Source organism: Ranitomeya variabilis, chromosome 7, assembly GCF_051348905.1.
Source record: "Ranitomeya variabilis isolate aRanVar5 chromosome 7, aRanVar5.hap1, whole genome shotgun sequence".
In the NCBI taxonomy this organism is placed as follows: Eukaryota; Metazoa; Chordata; class Amphibia; order Anura; family Dendrobatidae; genus Ranitomeya; species Ranitomeya variabilis.
The window spans coordinates 96,654,664-96,681,565 of record NC_135238.1 but is presented as its reverse complement, the minus strand read 5'-3'; the positions used below and the strand labels follow the sequence as shown (position 1 = coordinate 96,681,565).

At 42.2% G+C, this 26,902-nt stretch overlaps 1 protein-coding gene and 1 long non-coding RNA gene across 3 annotated transcripts in view; one reads left to right on the top strand and one right to left on the bottom strand.

Moving 5' to 3' along the window:
* VPS16 (VPS16 core subunit of CORVET and HOPS complexes) overlaps positions 1–26,902 on the bottom strand; it is a 508,307-nt gene that overhangs the window by 159,816 nt on the left and 321,589 nt on the right. For both annotated transcript variants that reach the window (XM_077275596.1, XM_077275595.1), the window contains exon 17: positions 719–827. In XM_077275596.1, coding sequence (XP_077131711.1) covers positions 719–827 — 109 coding nt within the window. The remainder of the gene's footprint in view (positions 1–718; positions 828–26,902) is intronic.
* LOC143786321 (uncharacterized) lies at positions 500–26,902 on the top strand. The gene is made up of 3 exons (XR_013218258.1): positions 500–670; positions 26,609–26,663; positions 26,789–26,902. It is a non-coding gene; the product is annotated as an uncharacterized LOC143786321 (long non-coding RNA).

Here is a 26,902-nt window from a genome sequence, read left to right as displayed (position 1 = left end):
CTTATCCCAACATTACTGCAGGTGGTTCATAGGTCTTGGTATGGGAAAGACTGGTCAATCAGTGGGAGGAAATGGCTGGACGTCAACAGACTAATCTGGTCTCCAGCTTTGGTTTCAGATCCTCTAACTATACATTGTTTGGAAAGCTGGAGTATTTTACATAAAACGTGTAGCCAGGCTCGCATTTATACTACCTGTGGTCTGGGCAGCATGAATCAGATACCTGTTAAAATCATCAGTCTTTGGTTGCCCACTGCTTTCTTAAATGAAAAGAATGTGGCAGTGGTGATTTAGTTAAAAACTTGAGATGATATAATACCCCACCAGATCTCGTGCTTTCATAACATGGAGGATTGTGTCAACCCGCTCTCAAAAGTTTGGACTCAACTATTGCTACGGACTGGTGATTGGTTCTCTTTAATTAGAACAAATGTTCAAAATAAAACCGTATTCTATAGCCAACATATTATGACCATTTATTTAAGATCAGAGTTTTTACAATTCAACATGCTAAGTCCAAACAAATTTTTTGTGCAAAATACACATTATATAATTTTCTACTTTTTTTCCCACCAGAAAATAGATGCAAGTCGCTTAACTAAATTCTCCTCTACGTGTTACAAAATGGAGAAGAAAACTGTAGAAATGTTCAATTTCATGAGATGGCAGGGTGAGGATTGCACAATTTCTTCTACCTATATTCCACAAAATAACTTACCAAGGTCAGTGTCTCCACTTTCAATAGCTTTGCCAAGAGCAAGGTTACTCCTCTTCATCTTCAAAAGCAAAGGAACTTGATCCTCAGATTTAGGCTCATATTCTAAGAGCTAAAATAAAAATAAAGGAAACAAAACAAAAAAACAAAATTTCATGTTTATACCACCTAAGGCTGGATTGTAACGCACCACTTTTAATGATATTTTAACAGCATTTTTTATTTAGCCAGTTGTTATATTAGCCTATCCCCACTGCAAGCAGTTATCATGTTACTAACCTCGACAGATTTTTCAAACCTGACAAGTGTCTCTTTGGAATGCTTCATCCGATCCCAGCGATTCTGAGACCTTTTTTGTGACACATTACACCTTATGCTAATGGTAAAATTAGGTGTAAATTATTTATGTTTATTTCTGAAAATATCTGACATTTGCCAAAAAAGTATAAAAATTAGCAAATTATGAACTTTGAACTTTCATGACCTTAAATCGTATTATACCACACAAAATCCAGAATGTAAAATGGATTCATATTTCAGAAAAAAAAGGTTATGTTGGGAAAAAAAATGAAATTCTTTTTAGGGGCCTTCTTCACTTTTCAAGCCACCATGTTCTATAAATATACCTAATTTGGACATGTCCGTGTGTCTGTGCACAATGAGTCATCCACAGCGGAACAGTAACTTAGGTATCCATAGTTACTACCACTAGCAGCTTACTGCCTGGGCGTAACCATGGATACCTAAGGAGAGGAGCTCTCCCTGGTGGCGAGTTAAGACATAAGCCTTTTTTGAACGTTAGCCTGTGAGGCAACAGTGTGAGGCAACACTCAGGCAACACTGAGGTAACATAGCAAAGATGGATCAAATTGACAGCGCTGCTGCACGTAGAGAAGCGAATCGCATAAGGATGCGTAACCTGGGTCTTAATGAAACAGAAGACGAACGAAATTGTTGAAGAACTGCTAATGCAGCCCGACAGAGGGCGGCGAGAGCAAGAGAAACGAATGAAGTAACTGAATCACGTAGAGCATCTAATGCTGCACGACAACGAGCAACACGCAATGCACAAAGTGATACACATATTTCTCAAAAAAGAGAACAAGATAGAATACGTGTACAAAATGCAAGAGCCACTTGACGACCGCAAGTTACATTTGCCGCTAGAGGACTTCTCAATCAAATTGATGAGACACGTATTGACGAGCACTATGCTGGCGAACTGACATTTCAATGTCAGGTCTGCCAATCTAAAAATTTCAAAGACGAAATGGCGCAGGACAAAACATTCCCTTCCTGCTGCAAGAGAGGGAGCATCCAATTACGTCCCATTCGTATGGATGATCAATTAGTCAAGTTGATGAAAGGAGAGCATCAGCTCTCCAATAACTTTATGGCTAATATGTTGTGAATTAGACTTTTTGGCTCCCTCTTGTGGTCACTAGTGGTATGACTCTGGGATTGTCTTTTTTCTGTTTGGCACTCACCTGGGTCGTTAGTCCAGGGGTGTCGCTATATTAACTTCCTGGATCCTTAGTCCAGTGCCTGGCATCGTTGTAATCAGATCCTTCTGTTGCTCCTGTCTGCTGGTCCTGGCTCTTGCAAAATTAAGCTAAGTCTTGCTTCTTTGTTTTTTTGAGTTACTTGCTTTGCTACTATTTTTGTCCAGCTTGTACTAAATGTGATTTCTGACCTTGCTGGAAGCTCTAGGGGGCTGGTGTTCTCCCCCCGGCCGTTAGACGGTTCGGGGGTTCTTGAATATCCAGCGTGGATATTTTAATAGGGTTTTTGCTGACCATATAAGTCATCTTACTATATTCTGCTATTAGCTAGTGGGCCTCTCTTTGCTAAATACCTAGCTCATTCTTATGTTTGTCTTTTCCTCTTACCTCACCATTATTATTTGTTGGGGGCTTGTATCCAACTTTTGGGGTCTTTTCTCTGGAGGCAAGAAAGGTCTTTCTTTTCCCTTCTAGGGTTAGTTAGTTCTCCGGCTGGCGCGAGACGTCTAGAACCAACGTAGGCACGTTCCCCGGCTACTTCTATTTGTGGTGCTAGGATTAGATATATGGTCAGCCCAGTTACCACTGCCCTATGAGCTGGTTTTTTGTGTTTGCAGACTTGGTATTGATTCCTGAGACCCTCTGCCATTGGGGTCATAACACTAATATAAGGCAATACAATAGCTCACTTGCTTTGGCATCAATGGGAGCACAAGTAGCGCCACCTCCTGGGCATGGTCCACACTGCTTTCGAATTAATGGACATATTTACCACAGAACTGCCCAATTGCATCCCGCTGTGGGTAGTACTCCCAAGATTGCCCAGATTTATATTTTGGACAGTGAAGAAGCATTAAGTACAAGAAGTCAAGCAAATAAAAAGTGCCTCCCAGCACTGCAATGATCTCTTGGATAGAAAATGAAAGCAATTAACCCACTCGAAATAACAATGTCAATTATAAATTACTACAATGATGACCAGAGGCGCTACAATGCATCAAAGTGCAATGAAGTAGCTATAATTTATCAAAATGCAATGGGTGAACCCCCATTTAATAGGGACATCAGAATTCACCTCAAAAGTGAAAACCAAACTGTTTAAATGTGATGCAGTGACATATCCACTTCGATTCCCATATGGGGACAGTGGATGTACAATAAACTCCAATAGCCCTAAGTGTGCAACATCAAGAAATTGGTGACATTCATCTACCATCCATACCAGTGGATCAAGATCAACAAGAAAAAAAATCACCCTGTTGCAGTACTATTGCATACAGGCTTGCCATACGTGACGAGTTCAATCCCTTTTGTAAATGCTGGGAAGTTGACGCAACAATTTATTGTTGACAGTTACGTCAAAATTAAGTCCGACAGGATCGAATATATAAAACAAAATTAAAAGGTATTACGCGTCGACAGTTATGCTGGCGTTATGGATCACATCTATAATGCTGCGCTACACCAAGGGCTAAAAGCTGGGACACCAGTAATTTTACCGTCCACTTTCATTGGAAGCCCAAGAGCTATAATAATAAATAATAATAATCTTTATTTTTATATAGCGCTAACATATTCCTTAGCACTTTACAGACATTATCATCGCTGTCCCCGATGGGGCTCACAATCTAAATTTCCTATCTGTATGTCTTTGGATGCAGCAAAATTACCAAGACACCATGACAATTGTCCGAAAATTTGGAAAGCCAGATCTTTTTGTTACGATGATCTGTAACCCAAAGTGGAAAGAAACTACTGAACGCTTAGAACCATGGCAAAGGTCAGAGTTCAGACCAGATTTGGTTGCATGAGTATTTAAAATCAAACTCCAAGCCGTGCTTAACGTGATTTTGAAAAAAATCATTTTTGGCCGTGTAATTGCCTATGTGCATGTAATAGAATTTCAAAAGTGTGGACTACCACACGCTCACATCCTCGGAGAGGAAGATAAACCAAGGGACAAAGAAATAATTAACAAATTGTCTCTGCTGAAATCCCAAATGAGACACCAAATCCAAAACTGCATGAGGCAGTGATGAACCACATGATTCATGGCCCATGTGGCGAAGATCAACCTGGTGCAATATCCATGACAGATGGTCAATGCGCAAAAAAATTCCCAAAGGAATTTAATACAGAGACAAACCCCAATGTTGATGGTTACCCACAGTACCGTCGACGCAAAACTGGGAAAACCAGACAAGAAACGCGAGAAATCAACAATACATGGGTATTGGGGCATACAACCCCTATTTATTACTCAAGTACATTTGCCAATATGAGAACGTGTCAGGACGAAGTTAAGTACAACTCATGGTTACTGAAACTTGGCAATGGAGAGTCGTCAAATGTATAAGGTCTACCAGAAGACAATTGAAATCCCGAATTCTTTTATTTAAAAGGATGATTTAATTACAGCCATTTTTGGCGACTCAATTGAGATTACCAATGCAACAGTAGAAGCAATTGCAATAAAGCAATTCTTACGCCACTGAATGATGACGTTCACGCCGTGAAAGACAAAATTCTTAGTCAAGTTCAAGGTGAACACAACATATCGCTCCATCGACACAATTGCAGAAGAGGAGGGTATGATTCTCACAGATTACCCTGTAGAGTTTCTTAACTCTTTGAATCACACTGGGATGCCTCCTCATGAACTAAAGCTGAAACCAGGAGCTGTAATTATGCTCCTGCGTAATCTTAACAGAAAGCGTGGCCTTTGTAATGGCACAAGGCTTTATGTGAAAAGCTTAAAAGCAAACATTATTCATGCTGTTGTTTTAAATGGAAAAGCAAAGGGTCAGACATTTCTTATTCCAAGAATTGACCTAATTTCCAAAGATAAAAACTTGCCAGTCCAGATGTGACGGCATCAGTTTCCTGTCATGTTGGCTTTTGCAATGACCATCAATAAATCTCAGGACAAGTCCTTGGATATTGTAGGAATTTATTTGCCTTTCCCAGTGTTTTCACATGGGCAGTTACATGTGGCTTTCTCCAGGGGAAGGAAAAGCCAACAAATAAGGGTCAAAATATTTGAGACACAGAAGCAAGGTAAACTTATTCCTAACTTTGACAAATGGTTTATTGTCAACTGTGTGTACAAAGAAGTCTTTTATTAAGCTTTTTAACAATTGTAAAAGCCAAAAATTTTTGAACACAAAAGCGGGACTAACTCCTAGCCGCGGTCTACGGACCAAACATTGGGCATGGGCAGGGCCTTGGGGGCAGATCCCAAGTGCGCTCATCCATGTGAAATAGCTTACGCTCAGGAACATTGAGGAATAGCGCTATCGGATAGCTTTATCCGTTCATTTCCTTTAGGAATAGGGCTATGGGATAGCTCTACCCGTTCACTTTCTTCATGGATAGCGCTATCGGATAGCGCTACCTGAACAGCATTAACTACAAAGCTTTTTCATACACAAGGTAGGAGTGACAGGAGAGATACACAAGGTATTTATGTTTGCTGTTAGTCTGCACATACTCCAGTCTGCTACGTGGTTACACCCCATTGCGTGGTTCGCAATCACAGCGCGCAATCACTCGTATGTTACCAAATTCCAAAACACGACCCGATTTTAAAATTTACCAGTCAAAGAATTCAAAACAGCATTCAAGAAGTTTGTTAACCCATTGTTGTGAAATTGGATTTTGGGCTCCCCCGGTGGCCACTGGTGGAATTGAACTGGTGTGCATCATCCTCTCTGTTCACCTGTTTCCATCAGGATGTGGGAGTCGCTATTTAGCCTTGCTCCTCTGTCACTTCCATGCCGGTCAACATTGTAATCAGAAGCCTTTCTGTGCATGTTCCTGCTGCTAGACAACTCCCAGCTAAGTTGGACTTTAGTCCTTGTTTGTTTTTGCATTTTGTTCCAGTTCACAGCTGTAGTTTCGTTTCTGTGTCTGGAAAGCTCTTGTGATCTGAAATTGCCACTCTGATGTTATGAGTTAATACTAGAGTCTTAAAGTAATTTCAGGATGATGTTTTGATAGGGTTTTCAGCTGACCATGAAAGTGCCCTTTCTGTCTTCCTGCTATCTAGTAAGCGGACCTCAATTTTGCTAAACCTATTTTCATACTATGTTTGTCATTTCATCTAAAATCACCGCCAATATTTGTGGGGGCCTCTGTCTGCCTTTCGGGGAAATTTCTCTAGAGGTGAGCCAGGACTATATTTTCCTCTGCCAGGATTAGTTAGTCCTCCGGCCGGCGCTGGGCGTCTAGGGATAAAACGCAGGCTACGCTACCCGGCTACTGTTAGTTGTGCGGCAGGTTTAGTTCATGGTCAGTTTAGTTTCCATCCTTCCAAGAGCTAGTTCTTATGTTTGCTGGGCTATGTTCTCTTGCCATTGAGAACCATAACAGTTTGACCGGCCCCAAAAGGGTTAAATTAATTGACAGAGAAAGGAGAGAAAAGAGAAGTCTGCTGAAGATATATATATTTTTTTTTCCCTTCAGTTCTGAGTGTGCTTGTAATTGAATCTCTTGCAAGTCTGCCTATATTGCAGCCTTTCTCTCTCTCTCTCCTTCTAATCCTGGAATGGCTCTGTGTTCACCTGTTTAAAATGGATATTCAGAGTTTAGCTGCAGGTTTGAATAATCTCACCACGAAAGTTCAAAATTTACAAGATTTTGTTGTTCATGTTCCTATATCTGAACCTAGAATTCCTTTGCCTGAATTTTTCTCGGGGAATAGATCTTGCTTTCAAAATTTCAAAAATAACTGCAAGTTGTTTTTGTCCCTGAAATCTCGCTTTGCTGGAGATCCTGCTCAGCAGGTCAGGATTGTGATTTCCTTGCTCCGGGGCGACCCTCAGGATTGGGCTTTTGCATTGGCTCCAGGGGATCCTGCGTTGCTCAATGTGGATGCGTTTTTTCTGGCCTTGGGGTTGCTTTATGAGGAACCTCAGTTAGAACTTCAGGCGGAAAAGGCCTTGATGTCCCTATCTCAGGGGCAAGACGAAGCTGAAATATACTGCCAGAAATTCCGTAAATGGGCTGTGCTTACTCAGTGGAATGAGTGCGCCCTGGCGGCGAATTTCAGAGAGGGTCTCTCTGATGCCATTAAGGATGTTATGGTGGGGTTCCCTGTGCCTGCGGGTCTGAATGAGTCCATGACAATGGCTATCCAGATCGATAGGCGTCTGCGGGAGCGCAAACCTGTGCACCATTTGGCGGTGTCTACTGAGAAGACGCCAGAGAATATGCAATGTGATAGAATTCTGTCCAGAAGTGAACGGCAGAATTTTAGACGAAAAAATGGGTTGTGCTTCTATTGCGGTGATTCAACTCATGTTATATCAGCATGCTCTAAGCGTACTAAGAAGCTTGATAAGTCTGTTTCAATTGGCACTTTACAGTCTAAGTTTATTCTATCTGTGACCCTGATTTGTTCTTTATCATCTATTACCGCGGATGCCTATGTCGACTCTGGCGCCGCTTTGAGTCTTATGGATTGGTCCTTTGCCAAACGCTGTGGGTATGATTTGGAGCCTCTTGAAACTCCTATACCCCTGAAGGGGATTGACTCCACTCCATTGGCTAGCAATAAACCACAATACTGGACACAAGTAACTATGCGAATTAATCCGGATCACCAGGAGATTATTCGCTTTCTTGTGCTGTATAACCTACATGATGTGTTGGTGCTTGGATTGCCATGGCTGCAATCTCATAACCCAGTCCTTGACTGGAAAGCTATGTCTGTGTTAAGCTGGGGATGTAAGGGGACGCATGGGGACGTACCTGTGGTTTCCATTTCATCATCTATTCCCTCTGAGATTCCTGAATTCTTGACTGAATATCGTGACGTTTTTGAAGAACCTAAGCTTGGTTCATTACCTCCGCACCGGGAGTGCGATTGTGCCATAGATTTGATTCCGGGTAGTAAATACCCTAAGGGTCGTTTATTTAATCTGTCTGTGCCGGAACATGCTGCTATGCGAGAATATATAAAGGAGTCCTTGGAAAAGGGACATATTCGTCCTTCGTCATCTCCCTTAGGAGCCGGTTTTTTCTTTGTGTCTAAGAAAGATGGCTCTTTGAGGCCGTGCATTGATTATCGGCTTTTGAATAAGATCACGGTTAAATATCAATATCCGTTGCCACTGCTGACTGATTTGTTTGCTCGCATAAAGGGGGCCAAGTGGTTCTCTAAGATAGATCTCCGTGGGGCGTATAATTTGGTGCGAATTAAGCAGGGGGATGAGTGGAAAACCGCATTTAATACGCCCGAGGGCCACTTTGAGTATTTGGTGATGCCTTTTGGTCTTTCAAATGCCCCTTCAGTCTTTCAGTCCTTTATGCATGACATTTTCCGTGATTATTTGGATAAATTTATGATTGTGTATCTGGATGATATTTTGATTTTTTCGGATGACTGGGACTCTCATGTCCAGCAGGTCAGGAGGGTTTTTCAGGTTTTGCGGTCTAATTCCTTGTGTGTGAAGGGTTCTAAGTGCGTTTTTGGGGTTCAAAAGATTTCCTTTTTGGGATATATTTTTTCCCCCTCTTCCATCGAGATGGATCCTGTCAAGGTTCAGGCTATTTGTGATTGGACGCAACCCTCTTCTCTTAAGAGTCTTCAGAAATTTTTGGGCTTTGCTAACTTTTATCGTCGATTTATTGCTGTTTTTTCTGATGTTGTTAAACCATTGACTGATTTGACTAAGAAGGGTGCTGATGTTGCTGATTGGTCCCCTGCTGCTGTGGAGGCCTTTCGGGAGCTTAAGCGCCGCTTTTCTTCCGCCCCTGTGTTGCGTCAGCCTGATGTTGCTCTTCCTTTTCAGGTTGAGGTCGACGCTTCTGAAATCGGAGCTGGGGCGGTTTTGTCGCAGAGAAGTTCCGATTGCTCCGTGATGAGACCTTGTGCTTTTTTCTCGCGTAAATTTTCGCCCGCCGAGCGGAATTATGATGTTGGGAATCGGGAGCTTTTGGCCATGAAGTGGGCTTTTGAGGAGTGGCGTCATTGGCTTGAGGGGGCTAGACATCAGGTGGTGGTATTGACTGACCACAAAAATCTAATTTATCTTGAGTCCGCCAGACGCCTGAATCCTAGACAGGCGCGCTGGTCGTTGTTTTTCTCTCGGTTTAATTTTGTGGTGTCCTACCTGCCGGGTTCTAAGAATGTTAAGGCGGATGCCCTTTGTAGGAGTTTTGAGCCTGACTCCCCTGGTAATTCTGAACCTACAGGTATCCTTAGGGATGGAGTGATATTGTCTGCCGTTTCTCCAGACCTGCGGCGGGCCTTGCAGGAGTTTCAGGCGGATAGACCTGATCGTTGCCCACCTGGTAGACTGTTTGTTCCTGATGATTGGACCAGTAAAGTCATTTCTGAGGTTCATTCTTCTGCGTTGGCAGGTCATCCTGGAATCTTTGGTACCAGGGATTTGGTGGCAAGGTCCTTCTGGTGGCCTTCCCTGTCTCGAGATGTGCGAGGCTTCGTGCAGTCTTGTGACGTTTGTGCTCGGGCCAAGCCTTGTTGTTCTCGGGCTAGTGGATTGTTGTTGCCCTTGCCTATCCCGAAGAGGCCCTGGACGCACATCTCGATGGATTTTATTTCGGATCTTCCTGTTTCTCAGAAGATGTCTGTCATCTGGGTGGTGTGTGATCGTTTCTCTAAGATGGTCCATTTGGTTCCCCTGCCTAAGTTGCCTTCTTCTTCCGAGTTGGTTCCTCTGTTTTTTCAAAATGTGGTCCGTTTGCATGGTATTCCGGAGAATATCGTTTCTGACAGAGGTACCCAATTAGTGTCTAGATTTTGGCGAGCATTCTGTGCTAGGATGGGCATAGATTTGTCTTTCTCGTCTGCTTTCCATCCTCAGACTAATGGCCAGACCGAGCGGACGAATCAGACCTTGGAGACATATTTGAGGTGTTTTGTGTCTGCAGATCAGGATGATTGGGTTGCTTTTTTGCCTTTAGCGGAGTTTGCCCTCAATAATCGGGCCAGCTCTGCCACCTTGGTATCTCCCTTTTTCTGTAATTCAGGGTTTCATCCTCGATTTTCTTCTGGTCAGGTGGAATCTTCGGATTGTCCTGGAGTGGATGCTGTGGTGGAGAGGTTGCATCAGATTTGGGGGCAGGTAGTGGACAATTTGAAGTTGTCCCAGGAGAAGACTCAGCTTTTTGCCAACCGCCGGCGTCGGGTTGGTCCTCGGCTTTGTGTTGGGGACTTGGTGTGGTTGTCTTCTCGTTTTGTCCCTATGAGGGTTTCTTCTCCCAAGTTTAACCCCTTAAGCCCCGAGGGTGGTTTGCACGTTAATGACCGGGCCAATTTTTACAATTCTGACCACTGTCCCTTTATGAGGTTATAACTCTGGAACGCTTCAACGGATCTTGGCGATTCTGACATTGTTTTCTTGTGACATATTGTACTTCATGTTAGTGGTAAAATTTCTTCGATATAACTTGCGTTTATTTGTGAAAAAAACGAATATTTGGCGAAAATTTTGAAAATTTCGCAATTTTCCAACTTTGAATTTTTATGCCCTTAAATCACAGACATATGTCACACAAAATGCTTAATAAATAACATTTCCCACATGTCTACTTTACATCAGCACAATTTTGGAACCAAATTTTTTTTTTGTGACGGAGTTATAAGGGTTAAAAGTTGACCAGCAATTTCTCATTTTTACAACACCATTTTTTTTTAGGGACCACATCTCATTTGAAGTCATTTTGACGGGTCTATATGATAGAAAATACCCAAGTGTGACACCATTCTAAAAACTGCACCCCTCAAGGTACTCAAAACCACTTTCAAGAAGTTTATTAACCCTTCAGGTGTTTCACAGGAATTTTTGGAATGTTTAAATAAAAATGAACATTTAACTTTTTTTCACACAAAATTTATTTCAGCTCCAATTTGTTTTATTTTACCAAGGGTAACAGGAGAAAATAGACCCCAAAAGTTGTTGTACAATTTGTCCTGAGTACGCTGATACCCCATATGTGGGTGTAAACCATTGTTTGGGTGCAGGGCAGAGCTCGGAAGGGAAGGAGCGCCATTTGACTTTTCAATGCAAAATTGACTGGAATTGAGATGGGACGCCATGTTGCATTTAGAGAGCCCTTGATGTGCCTAAACATTGAAACCCCTAACAAGTGACACCATTTTGGAAAGTAGACCCCCTAAGGAACTTATCTAGATGTGTGGTGAGCACTTTGACCCAACAAGTGCTTTACAGAAGTTTATAATGCAGAGCCGTAAAAATAAAAAATCATATTTTTTCACAAAAATGATCTTTTCACCCCCAATTTTTTATTTTCCCAAGGGTAAGAGAAGAAATTGGACCCCAAAAATTGTTGTGCAGTTTGTCCTGAGTACACTGATACCCCATATGTGGGTGTAAACCATTGTTTGGGCGCAGGGCAGAGCTCAGAAGGGAAGGAGCGCCATTTGACTTTTCAATGCAAAATTGACTGGAATTGAGATGGGACGCCATGTTGCGTTTGGAGAGCCCCTAATGTGCCTAAACATTGAAACCCCCCACGAGTGACACCATTTTGGAAAGTAGACCCCTTAAGGAACTTATCTAGATGTGTGTTGAGCACTTTGACCCAACAAGTGCTTCACAGAAGTTTATAATGCAGAGCCGTAAAAATAAAAAATCATATTTTTTCACAAAAATGATCTTTTCACCCCCAATTTTTTATTTTCCCAAGGGTAAGAGAAGAAATTGGACCCCAAAAATTGTTGTGCAGTTTGTCCTGAGTACACTGATACCCCATATGTGGGTGTAAACCATTGTTTGGGCGCAGGGCAGAGCTCAGAAGGGAAGGAGCGCCATTTGACTTTTCAATGCAAAATTGACTGGAATTGAGATGGGACGCCATGTTGCGTTTGGAGAGCCCCTAATGTGCCTAAACATTGAAACCCCTCACGAGTGACACCATTTTGGAAAGTAGACCCCTTAAGGAACTTATCTAGATGTGTGTTGAGCACTTTGACCCAACAAGTGCTTCACAGAAGTTTATAATGCAGAGCCGTAAAAATAAAAAATCATATTTTTTCACAAAAATGATCTTTTCACCCCCATTTTTTTATTTCCCCAAGGGTAAGAGAAGAAATTAGACCACAAAAGTTGTTGTGCAATTTGTCCTGAGTACGACGATACCCCATATGTGGGGGTAAACCACTGTTTGGGTGCATAGCAGAGCTCGGAAGGGAAGGAGCGCTATTTGACTTTTCAATGCAAAATTGACTGGAATTAAGATGGGATGCCATGTTGCATTTGGAGAGCCCCTGATGTGCCTAAACATTAAAAAACCCCACAAGTGACACCATTTTGGAAAGTAGACCCCCTAAGGAACTTATCTAGATGTGTTTTGAGAGCTTTGAACCCCCAAGTGTTTCACTACAGTTTATAACGCAGAGCCGTGAAAATAAAAATTATTTTTTTTTTTCACAAAAATGAAATTTAGCCCCCAGTTTTGTATTTTCACAAGGGTATCAGGATAAATTGGACCCTAAAAGTTGTTGTCCAATTTGTCCTGAGTACGCTGATACCCCCTATGTGGGGGGGAACCACTGTTTGGGCGCATGACAGAGCTCGGAAGGGAAGGAGCGCCATTTGGAATGCAGACTTAAATGGATTGGTCTGCAGGCATCACGTTGCATTTGCAGAGCCCCTGATGTACCCAAACAGTACAAACCCCCCACAAGTGACCCCATATTGGAAACTAGACCCCCCAAGGAACTTATCTAGATGTGTTGTGAGAACTTTGAACCCCCAAGTGTTTCACTACAGTTTATAACGCAGAGCCGTGAAAATAAAAATTATTTTTCTTTTTCACAAAAATGATTTTTTAGCCCCCAGTTTTGTATTTTCACAAGGGTATCAGGATAAATTGGACCCTAAAAGTTGTTGTCCAATTTGTCCTGAGTACGCTGATACCCCCTATGTGGGGGGGAAGCACTGTTTGGGCGCATGACAGAGCTCGGAAGGGAAGGAGCGCCATTTGGAATGCAGACTTAAATGGATTGGTCTGCAGGCGTCACGTTGCATTTGCAGAGCCCCTGATGTACCCAAATAGTACAAACCCCCCACAAGTGACCCCATATTGGAAACTAGACCTCCCAAGGAACTTATCTAGATGTGTTGTGAGAACTTTGAACCCCCAAGTGTTTCACTACAGTTTACAACGCAGAGCCGTGAAAATAAAACATATTTTTTTTCCCACAAAAATGATTTTTAGCCCCCCAAATTTTTATTTTCCCAAGGATAACAAGAGAACTTGGACCCCAGAAGTTGTTGTTCAATTTGTCCCTAGTACGCTGATACCCCATATGTTGGGGTAAACCCCTTTTTGGACGCACGGGAGAGCTCGGAAGGGAAGGAGCACTGTTTTACTTTTTCAACGCAGAATTGGCTGGAATTGAGATTGGACGCCATGTCGCGTTTGGAGAGCCCCTGATGTGCCTGAACAGTGGAAACTCCCCAATTCTACCTGAAACCCTACCCCTAACCTCACCCCTAACCGTTTACTGAACATTTTCTGACAGTCATAAGTGCCACGTATATAAGTGCCACGTATATAAGTGCCACGTATATAAGTGCCACGTATATAAGTGCCACGTATATAAGTGCCACGTATTTAAGAGCCACGTATTTAAGAGCCACGTATTTAAGAGCCACGTATTTAAGAGCCACGTATTTCAGTGCCACGTATTTCAGTGCCACGATATTTCAGTGCCACGATATTTCAGTGCCACGTATTTCAGTGCCACGTATTTCAGTGCCACGTATTTCAGGCACTGAAAAATACGTGGCACGTAAATACTTCAGTGCCACGATATTTCAGTGCCACGTATTTCAGTGCCACGTATTTCAGGCACTGGTAAATACGTGGCACGTAAATACGTGGCACTTAAATACGTGGCACTTAAATACGTGGCACTTAAATACGTGGCACTTAAATACGTGGCACTTAAATACGTGGCACTTAAATACGTGGCACTTAAATACGTGGCCACTGAAATATCGTGGCACTTATATACGTATATAAACGTATATTTCAGTGCCACGTATTTCAGTGCCACGTATTTCAGGTTGGGGTAGGGTTAGGGGTAGGGTTAGGGTTTTTTGTTTTTTTCTTGTTTTCTTGTGTTTTTCTATAAAAACGCATGCGTTTTACCGCGTTTACATGCATTTTTTCACACATGCGGTTTTTTTAAAAAACGCATGCAGATAAAAACGCAAGTGTGAAACCAGACTAAAAGACGCTTTTTATAGCAAAAAAGTTTTTGCGTCTCCACATTTTGAGACCTATAATTTTTCCACATTTTGGTCCACAGAGTCATGTGAGGTCTTGTTTTTTGCGGGACGAGTTGACGTTTTTATTGGTAACATTTTCGGACACGTGACCATTTTTTATCACTTTTTATTCCGATTTTTGTGAGGCAGAATAACCAAAAACCAGCTATTCATGAATTTCTTTTGGGGGAGGCGTTTATACCGTTCTGCGCTTGGTAAAATTGATAAAGCAGTTTTATTCGTCGGGTCAGTACGATTACAGCGATACCTCATTTATATCATTTTTTTATGTTTTGACGCTTTTATACGATAAAAACTATTTTATAGAAAAAATAATTATTTTGGCATCGCTTTATTCTGAGGACTATAACTTTTTTATTTTTTTGCTGATGATCCTGTATGGCGGCTCGTTTTTTGCGGGACAAGATGACGTTTTCAGCGGTAACATGGTTATTTATATCCGTCTTTTTGATCGCGTGTTATTCCACTTTTTGTCCGGCGGTATGGTAATAAAGCGTTGTTTTTTGCCTCGTTTTTTTTTTTTTTCTCTTACGGTGTTTACTGAAGGGGTTAACTAGTGGGCCAGTTTTATAGGTTGGGTCGTTACGGACGCGGCGATACTAAATATGTGTACTTTTATTGTTTTTGTTTGTTTTTTTTAGATAAAGAAATGTATTTATGGGAATAATATTTTTTTTTTTATTATTATTTATTTAGGAATTTTTTTTTTTTTTTTTTTACACATGTGGAAATTTTTTTTTTTACTTTTTTACTTTGTCCCAGGGGGGGACATCACAGATCGCAGATCTGATAGTGTGCACAGCACTCTATCAGATCCGTGATCATACTTTCATCGGAGCTGGCTGCAGCTTTCATCTGCAGCCTGCTCCGACCCGGAAGTGCTCCCTGCAGGACCCGGATACAGCCCCTCGGCCATTTTGGATCCGGGGCCTGCAGGGAGAAGACGTTCGGTACGAGGTGAGTACATCACCTTGTACCGATCGTCTCAGGGAAGCCCGCAGGGAGCCCCCTCCCTGCGCGATGCTTCCCTGTACCGCCGGTACACCGCGATCATGTTTGATCGCGGTGTGCCGGGGGTTAATGTGCCGGGGGCGGTCCGTGACCGCTCCTGGCACATAGTGCCGGATGTCAGCTGCGATATGCAGCCGACACCCGGCCGCGATCGGCCGCGCTCCCCCCGTGAGCGCGGCCGATCGCGTATGACGTACTATCCCGTCACCGGGAATTAAGTCCCAGGTCACCTTGACGGGATAGTACGTCATACGGGATTAAGGGGTTAAGCCTTGGTTCATCGGCCCGTACAAGATATTGGAGATTCTTAACCCTGTGTCCTTCCGTTTGGACCTCCCTGCATCTTTTTCTATTCATAATGTTTTTCATCGGTCATTATTGCGCAGGTATGAGGTACCGGTTGTGCCTTCCGTTGAGCCTCCTGCTCCGGTGTTGGTTGAGGGCGAGTTGGAGTACGTTGTGGAAAAAATCTTGGACTCCCGTGTTTCCAGACGGAAACTCCAGTATCTGGTCAAATGGAAGGGATACGGTCAGGAGGATAATTCTTGGGTGACTGCCTCTGATGTTCATGCCTCCGATTTGGTCCGTGCCTTTCATAGGGCTCATCCTGATCGCCCTGGTGGTTCTGGTGAGGGTTCGGTGCCCCCTCCTTGAGGGGGGGGTACTGTTGTGAAATTGGATTTTGGGCTCCCCCGGTGGCCACTGGTGGAATTGAACTGGTGTGCATCATCCTCTCTGTTCACCTGTTTCCATCAGGATGTGGGAGTCGCTATTTAGCCTTGCTCCTCTGTCACTTCCATGCCGGTCAACATTGTAATCAGAAGCCTTTCTGTGCATGTTCCTGCTGCTAGACAACTCCCAGCTAAGTTGGACTTTAGTCCTTGTTTGTTTTTGCATTTTGTTCCAGTTCACAGCTGTAGTTTCATTTCTGTGTCTGGAAAGCTCTTGTGATCTGAAATTGCCACTCTGATGTTATGAGTTAATACTAGAGTCTTAAAGTAATTTCAGGATGATGTTTTGATAGGGTTTTCAGCTGACCATGAAAGTGCCCTTTCTGTCTTCCTGCTATCTAGTAAGCGGACCTCAATTTTGCTAAACCTATTTTCATACTACGTTTGTCATTTCATCTAAAATCACCGCCAATATTTGTGGGGGCCTCTGTCTGCCTTTCGGGGAAATTTCTCTAGAGGTGAGCCAGGACTATATTTTCCTCTGCCAGGATTAGTTAGTCCTCCGGCCGGCGCTGGGCGTCTAGGGATAAAACGCAGGCTACGCTACCCGGCTACTGTTAGTTGTGCGGCAGGTTTAGTTCATGGTCAGTTTAGTTTCCATCCTTCCAAGAGCTAGTTCTTATGTTTGCTGGGCTATGTTCTCTTGCCATTGAGAACCATAACACCCATTAGTGGATGAAAAAAATATATGAAAAATAATTTTTTTCCCTAAAATGTTGCTTTAATCTCAATCTCATTTTTTATTTTCACAAGGGTTAAAAAGTGAAAATGGACTACAAAATAAGTTACACAATTTCTCCCAAATGCATTAATACCTCATATGTGGTCGGAAACTACTGTTTTAGCACACAGCAATGCTCTGAAGAGAAGGTAAAGGAAAATGCACTCTGAATAATTATATAGTTTATTAAGTGAATTAATACAAATAATCCATGTGGCGGAAATCACCACTAACAGCATTTAAAAAGTGCATAACAGCATTAAGCTAAATACAAGACCCACCAAAACACCAAGATAATTGTCATTTCTCAGAAATTTTCTGAATAACCTGTCCTGCGTATGCTGCTGAAGGAATAATACTATTTTCTGGCTATTATATGACTATGCTGCATTTTCATCAGCTTTCTCCTCTGCAGACACTACCTCTTAGTTTGCAATCCATTTTAAGCTGGTTTGCAGACTAGCTACTATGATCTCATTTTTACACTGCACTCCACACAGATTGTGTGCTAAAATGAACAAAGAGCATGAAACCAGAATCTGGCAGAAGCAGTGATTGGTGTATACAGTCATGGCTGAAAGTGTTGGCACCCTTGAAATTGTTCCAGAAAAGTATGTATTTCTCCAAGAAAATGATTGCAATTATACATGTTTTGTTATACATATGTTTATTTCCTGTGTGTGTGTTGGAACAACACAAAAAACAGAAAAATTCACACAGTCAAGGTACCGAGTGCCAAAGGCTGCATGACAACCCCAAAAACATCTTTTAACCTCACCATAGTTGACTGTAGGTACTGTGTTCTTTTCATTAATAGACAAAAGCAGTCTCATAATTAGTTATGATTATTTATATAGCCCCATAGTTGTGACAAGAAACACCACACACATGTAGCTGCTCACAAACGTGGAAACCACTCCAAGGTAACATAGAAAAAGGAGAAAATGGAGTTTATATATTTCAAACAAGTTAGAAAATCTTTACTGATTAACAAACAATTCTAAAACATGTTAAAAGGAAGTGCAAACAGACAGACAAAAGTGAAACCCATCCATCATAATAGATCAATATCATACATATCTCTATGCAAGTATCAATGGTGGGAAAGAAATTAATACCCTGATGCAAGTTCCAAGTAGCACCTGTATTCAATAAAAGTGTTCCATTGTGTCAAAGTGAAGGATAAGCATTCATTATCTCATGTGTTTGAAACATATACACTCCATTTTCTTTTTCTACATATCTGTTCTTTTCTTTGTAGGCCTCTTTCCATTTTCAGTAAACACTAGAACGATAAACTCTTCTTTTTATGTCTCTGTGTCTCCTGCCAGAGTTTCATTTAATTCAAATGTTGACGGATGGTTTGGGTCAATAAAGATGCACCCTGAGCCCAAAAAACAGCCTGAATGTCTTTGGAACTTGATTGGGGATGCTTATCCACCATCCTGACTATACTGCGCTGCAACCTTTCATCACTTTTTGTCTGCTGTCCACATCCACGGAGATTAGCTATAGTGCCATGGGTTGTAAACGTCTTGATTATGTTGCGCACCCTAGACAAAGGGACATCAAGATCTCTGGAGATGGACTTGTACCTTGAGATTGTTAATCGTTAACAACAATTTTGGTTGTCAAGTCATGAGACAGTTCTTTTCTCCTATTTCTGCTCCCTATGCTTAGTGTGGCACAAGCAGGCACACAATGCAAAGACTGAGGCAACTTTTCCCCTTTTTATCTGATTTCAGGTGTGATATTCATATTGCGCACACTGTTACTTGCCACAGGTGAGTTAGAACAAGCATGACATGCTTGAAACTAATTTGTTTACCCACAATTTTTGAAAGGTGCCAACAATTTAATCCGGCCCTTTTGGGGGCTTTGTGTGAAATTATGTCCAATTTGCCCTTTTCTTTTTTTTTTTTGTTGTTCCAACACACACACAGAAAATAAACTTATGTATGACAAAACTTGTGTATTTGCATTAATTTTCTAGTAGAAATCTTTAATTTTCTGGAACAATTTCAAGGATGCCAACATTTTCGCCATGAATATGAGCCCAGCACTGGCGGTAAAAGACTTGGTAGAAAATTCAGTATTGTCTTTCTGTGTCTCCCTCTGCTTGTTTCCTCGCTTTACTCCTCATTCCTCTCCCTTCACCCCTCCCCATAGAGTACAATGGGCTTTTACATGACACAGTAATAGTTGGCAGCCCACCTTGTCTTAGCAAAATAGATATGAGCTAGATTTTTTTTTCCAGAAAGGATGGCGAGTCCAGGTGGCAGAGGACGAAGTTTCTTATAAGTGAGGAAGGAAGCTTATTTTTCTGATAAGCTATATTATTAAGTTCTGTATATTCGCATGTACTAATGATTTAAGCAGTTTGTTTAAAGCATAGTTCCCATTTAACTAATGATCATAGGATAAAGGATAAAAGTAAACCAAGTCTTATTCTGATTTTCAGGAGGCAATACGGACAAAAACGTTGTCGTTCATTGTACAATTAGTAATAGATATATAGCGTGCACTCTGTCAAAAGTTTGGGGTGCAGGTGTAACGGACCAGAAGGTCACGTAAATAGTTAAATATACATTCACCGCACTCTCACAGGGAATATAATGCAGGTTCTTTTAAATTTATTCAATATGTTTCTGGGAGCATAACAGAATATTTTAACAAAGCGACAAGAGACGTTTCGGCTCCGCCGGAGCCTTTATCATATTCGCTGTGAACAATAAACAAAAAAAGAAAGAGAGAAAAATACAAAAACAAAATAATCATAAGCAAATGATAAGTAAATGATAAATTCATATATCCATAAGGGTCCCCAGGGATCCAGGTCATCCTATTGGAGATAGATCACATATCAATAAGCATATACACATTTATATACAAATTTATACATATATACATAGCCTGTCAAAGACTGCTATCAAATGAAGAGAGCAACTTAGAGTAACATGTTATTACCTTGTTCAGGTAGATAGAAGGTATAGAAAAATCAAAACAATTATAACGGGGATTATTGAAGACCAGTATTGCACATAGAATCCCCTTAAAACTTAGCTTTTAATAATATCAGAATAAAACCCTGACCCAAAACAAACCTTGGTTCAATAACCAACAATAAAATACCACCAATAGGTAACCTGTTGAGGTGCTACAATAAAACCTACTGCTCACCACTGCCTAGCTGTGGAGGTTGGCACCCTAAGAATCGATTATTTGGCGCCCCCACTCAGACGTAGGCTGTCCCTAGCTTCCCTATCGAATCCCTAGCAATATAGGTGGGAAAACAAAATAGTGGAGAGCAGTGGTGAAAAAAAGTGGAACAAACGACCCCAACATGAATTAGCAAACACCCCCACTTAGGATATTGATAATCAGTAAATAATACAGCACCTCGCTCAATAGCGACCCATGTCACAGCAAACAATTAGGTCCAACCATAACCATCTCAGTCCCGTCTGTCCTGGATAAACATTGATAGCATATACAGACACAATAGGGACCGGAATAGCAGACCAAGATATGATGCTAAATAATGAGAGGAGATCACTTAGCGTGTGCTGACGTCACCCCGACGCGTTTCCCCGTTTACACGGTTCATCAGGAGGAGATAGTGTGGTGACCGATGTTGCCTCATGCCATGGAGATGAATAGCATAAGCCGGCGGTGGTAATCAGCGGGTATAAATAGATAACATCAAATCCGCGCGCCTTCATAGGCCCCGCCCCCAAGAAGATACAGCGGGATCACATCCGGGTCATGATGGCGTTCAAAATCCCAATTTAACATCAAAAATAGATGCCACAAACATTATTTGCATTCCAAGGTTATACCAAATTCAAGAAAAAGATACAAATAAGGGTTCTCCAAGCCAAAGGCTGTTAGTTACCTGCCCGATGTCATCACTTCCGGGTCCTAGAGACGCTGCGGCGCGTACATCTCTCCCTATCTGGCTAATGCGCACCAATCAGTCCACCCTAGCCTGGAACGCAAACAGAAGGCAATCTGCGCTCCAGAGAGAGCTTGCGTAGTAATGAAGGGGAGGAGTAGCAGGAGGGGGGAGAGAGGAGGGGCGTGCCCCATTGCCGGTGGAGCGATACCCTCATCGGTATATGTCATCCAGCGTACAAAGAGCCATATTAAATTCAAGGACATTTTGAAATAGTAGCTAACAGCTAATAATAGAGTATGAAGATAGACTTAGAGTATTAATAAACAATGTGATATAACTAAATCTGGCAAAGACCAATGAACAAGCCAGCAATAGAAATGTATTGACTATAGTTCTGAACATACAGAACATTGGGATAATTAAACGCCCAAAGGTAAATTGGGTAGCAATAAATGTGAGTATGAATAATAATATTAGATAAATAATTAATTCCCTACAATCGGAAGCATGCTAAAGCATACCAGGATAGGGGATTATTACGGTACATGTCACAATCTTCCATTATAGTTTCATGCGTGACAGGCAGTCAAATAAAGGTATCCACCATGATATTCAGATGAAACAGGTATAGGACAGACACTCATTCAGCCCCTTCGGGGACATTGATTGCATCCTGTATATCCACTCAGTCTCTCTCCTTAATAAAATTTTGTCAAGATCGCCTCCCCTAATTTGAGGTCTCACCAGTTCGATCATACTAAAAGAGATTTGCCGAATATTACCACCATGGGAGTCATTCATATGACGAGAAACTGGGGTATCCCGTTTGTGCCTGATATCCCCCAGGTGCTCGCCAACCCTGACTCTCAATTCCCTCAGAGTCTTCCCTATATAATCCAAAGGACATGTACAGGTAGCTTTGTAAATCACACCGGTGGATTTGCAATTTCCGAAGTCCCTCAAGGAAAATATTCTATCGTTAGATGCACTTCGGAAAACCTTCCCTTGAGACATGACTTCACATTTAGTACAGTTTCCACACCTAAAGAAACCCAAAGGTTTTCTGTCCAGCCATGTCCCTGGTTTGGGTGGTCTCTGGTATAAACTGTGCACCAGGCGATCCCCTATTGATCTGCCCTTCCTATATGTCACACTCGGTTTCAGTGGTAGGTATTTCCTTAAAGCTGGATCCGCCAGTAGGATCCCCCAGTGTTTTTTGAGAACCTGGTAAACCCTCTCTGACTGCCCGTCAAAGGTTCCAATGAGCCTAACCGTCTCCTCCTTCACTCGACTGGCGTTATCTTTAGGCCTCAACAGGGACTGCCTATCCATCCTCAAAGTCTCGTTAAAGGGGCCATCCAAAACCTCACGGGGATAATCTCTTGCCCTAAAACGTTGGTATAGATCTTTGGCCTGTCTCTTGTATGTTATCTCATCCGTGCAGTTTCTTCTAATTCTCATGAATTGCCCCTTTGGTATCCCCCTCTTGAGGGGAACCGGATGGTGGCTAGTCCATCTCAACAAACTGTTTGTAGAAGTCGGTTTACGGTAGGTGCAAGTGCTGATGCTACCATCTAGTTCCTTCGAAATGGTCAAATCAAGGAAATTAATACTCCTGTCGTGGTGTTCGTAGGTAAAATGGAGACCAATGTTGTTCACATTGATTGTCTCCACAAATCTCTGGAGCTCAACCTCTGGGCCAGACCACAGCACAAGGATATCATCTATGTATCTGGCCCAGAGGCTAATGTACGGGCTCCACCACACTTCCCCCTCTCCAAAAATGACGGTTTCCTCCCACCAGCCCAGGAAGATATTAGCATACGAGGGGGCACAAGGGCTCCCCATCGCAGTACCCCTGAGCTGGTGGAAGTACTTACCGTCAAAGAGGAAGTAATTTCGGGTAAGACAAAATTGCAAGAGTTCCTCTATGAACAAATTATGTTCACGACATTCAATCGCTCTTGTTTGTAGATAGTAGGTTATGGCCTCCATCCCACAGGCGTGGGGGATGCTGCTATAGAGAGCCTCCACATCTATTGATACAAGCAGAGTACCAGATTCAACCGTGATACCTTCCAGCTGGCTCAATAGATGCGACGTGTCGCGGACATAGGAAGGTAAGGATATAACGAAGGGTCTTAGTATCTTATCTAAATAGATCCCACTGTTCTGTGTAGCTGAGTCAATACCGGATACAATTGGGCGCCCTTTTAAAGGGGACAGACCCTTGTGCACCTTCGGTAGGGCGTAGAAAGTAGGCCTCACTGGGTTGTTCGGTGTCAAAAATTTCCATTCATTAAGGGATAACAAATTCTCCTCTTTAGCCCTGTCCAAAATATCCATTAGTTCATGGCTATAGCTCATGGTAGGGTCATGATCCAGAACCTCGTAGGTATCTGCATCATCTAGCAGCTGATGACACATATTCAAATAAATATGTTGGTCCATAAGCACCAGGTTACCACCCTTGTCAGACGCCTTGATAACAACGTCTCTGTTCTTTTCCAAATTTTCTAGAGCTCTGCTCTCTTCCTCAGAGAGATTTGCACATCCATGCTGATTAATGCGTGGTATTTTACATAAATCATTTTCAACAAGTTGAATAAAGATGTCTACACTCGTGGTGTCATTTAAGGGTGGCATCCTGGTGCTTTTATTTTTTAGATCTGTGAAAGGACCCTTCCCTCTTTCCTGTTCATTCTCTCTCAAGAGGTCAGTTAATGTTCGTACACCCTCCATATCTTCCTCTGATAGTCCCAATTTCTTACACTGTTCAGAGTCATATTTCTGGAAGAACAATTTCCATTTCAGGTTTCTACCAAATAAATTAACATCTTTAACCCATTGGAAACAGTTGAACGCCCCAGTCGGTACAAAGTTTAGGCCCTTCTGTAGGACAGAATACTCATCACCAGATAGAGCATATGATGATAAATTTATAATCTGTCCCTGACTCACAGGTGCCTTTTCCGTAGGTCGTATCCTGTTGTCAGCAGGCCTCGTTCCAAAAAAGATTGTGAGGATGAAAATGATTGTGGCCCAGTCATACTTAATTCTGACTGGCTCCCTCTTCCAGTGCCCCTCTGTCTGTGATAGTTTTTTGATGTCCGCCATTTACCTTTCGTATACTTCCCTCTCCCACGATAGCCTGAAAAACCCTCTGTACGTTCCGTATCCGAGGTGTCAATATCTGATGACGACACTTCAGAATTCACCCTTGGCTGATAGTCGTATGCCCGGTTCTCTTTAAACTCAGTAAGATCCCGTAAAAACTGATTATGCTTACGCTCCTTTAGATTTGTTTGAAATTTCTCTACAGATGTTTGTAGTGTGTTTTCTCGTTTTATAAATTCCGGGTCAGATTTGAATTTTTGTACCTTCTCAATAAGATTATTGAGTTTCTTTGTGGAGTCCTCGAAAAGCCTCTGTTCCTCTTTTAATAAGAGTTGCATGAAGCGAATAGAGGACTCCACGGATTCTTTTGTCCACGCTGTCAGCAGTAGGGGATTAGCTGTACGTGGTGAGGGCTGTATATTAATGCGTAGTCCCTTAGGGACAATTTGGTTTTTTATGTAATTTTCCAAACCTTTTACCTCCCACCACGATTTTATATTCTCCTTATATCCCCAATATAGTTCTTTAAAGAGTGTTTTTAATGAGGGGTTCTCTGGGCTTTCAGAGGGTAAAGTATTGGTGGAAAAAACCTGATTGGCGTCCTGTACCCACAAATCAGTGTTGATTGGTACCGAAAGAAAACTCGCCATATCCTTAGGACTAATTCAGAAAAATCAAAACAATTATAACGGGGATTATTGAAGACCAGTATTGCACATAGAATCCCCTTAAAACTTAGCTTTTAATAATATCAGAATAAAACCCTGACCCAAAACAAACCTTGGTTCAATAACCAACAATAAAATACCACCAATAGGTAACCTGTTGAGGTGCTACAATAAAACCTACTGCTCACCACTGCCTAGCTGTGGAGGTTGGCACCCTAAGAATCGATTATTTGGCGCCCCCACTCAGACGTAGGCTGTCCCTAGCTTCCCTATCGAATCCCTAGCAATATAGGTGGGAAAACAAAATAGTGGAGAGCAGTGGTGAAAAAAAGTGGAACAAACGACCCCAACATGAATTAGCAAACACCCCCACCAGATTGCCTTCTGCTTGCGTTCCAGGCTAGGGTGGACTGATTGGTGCGCATTAGCCAGATAGGGAGAGATGTACGCGCCGCAGCGTCTCTAGGACCCGGAAGTGATGACATCGGGCAGGTAACTAACAGCCTTTGGCTTGGAGAACCCTTATTTGTATCTTTTTCTTGAATTTGGTATAACCTTGGAATGCAAATAATGTTTGTGGCATCTATTTTTGATGTTAAATTGGGATTTTGAACGCCATCATGACCCAGATGTGATCCCGCTGTATCTTCTTGGGGGCGGGGCCTATGAAGGCGCGCGGATTTGATGTTATCTATTTATACCCGCTGATTACCACCGCCGGCTTATGCTATTCAGCTCCATGGCATGAGGCAACATCGGTCACCACACTATCTCCTCCTGATGAACAGTGTAAACGGGGAAACGCGTCGGGGTGACGTCAGCACACGCTAAGTGATCTCCTCTCATTATTTAGCATCATATCTTGGTCTGCTATTCCGGTCCCTATTGTGTCTGTATATGCTATCAATGTTTATCCAGGACAGACAGGGGACTGAGATGGTTATGGTTGGACCTAATTGTTTGCTGTGACATGGGTCGCTATTGAGCGAGGTGCTGTATTATTTACTGATTATCAATATCCTAAGTGGGGGTGTTTGCTAATTCATGTTGGGGTCGTTTGTTCCACTTTTTTTCACCACTGCTCTCCACTATTTTGTTTTCCCACCTATATTGCTAGGGATTTGATAGGGAAGCTAGGGACAGCCTACGTCTGAGTGGGGGCGCCAAATAATCGATTCTTAGGGTGCCAACCTCCACAGCTAGGCAGTGGTGAGCAGTAGGTTTTATTGTAGCACCTCAACAGGTTACCTATTGGTGGTATTTTATTGTTGGTTATTGAACCAAGGTTTGTTTTGGGTCAGGGTTTTATTCTGATATTATTAAAACCTAAGTTTTAAGGGGATTCTATGTGCAATACAGATAGAAGGTATAGGAAAAATCGGGATAAGGGTCCCGGTGATGCTGTAGGAGATTTAAAGGTACTTTAGTACTGAGAAGAAAAGAACCAAGGAAGGGAGAGGGTAAAACGGAGGGATTGAAATAAAATACCCATAGTTATGTAATGCCCAGGCGTAGTAGCGCAAATAAGGATCGTAGGGGATCTGTAAAAACAGACATATAGTGTGATGCATGGGTATACAACGAATAGGGCTGTAAGGAGAGTGCGCACATATAGCGGGGGTAAAATATACCTGGTTAAGTAGCGTGGATAGCGGCGCTGCCGTGCCTAGCTTTAGTCACCACCGCAGCTAGGCACGGGAGCGCCGCTATCCACGCTACTTAACCAGGTATATTTTACCCCCGCTATATGTGCGCACTCTCCTTACAGCCCTATTCGTTGTATACCCATACCATCACACTATATGTCTGTTTTTACAGATCCCCTACGATCCTTATTTGCGCTACTACGCCTGGGCATTACATAACTATGGGTATTTTATTTCAATCCCTCCGTTTTACCCTCTCCCTTCCTTGGTTCTTTTCTTCTCAGTACTAATGTACCTTTAAATCTCCTACAGCATCACCGGGACCCTTATCCCGATTTTTCCTATACCTTCTATCTACCTGAACAAGGTAATAACATGTTACTCTAAGTTGCTCTCTTCATTTGATACCAGTCTTTGACAGGCTATGTATATATGTATATATTTGTATATAAATGTGTATATGCTTATTGATATGTGATCTATCTCCAATAGGATGACCTGGATCCCTGGGGACCCTTATGGATATATGAATTTATCATTTACTTATCATTTGCTTATGATTATTTTGTTTTTGTTTTTTTCTTTCTTTCTTTTTATTGTTCACAG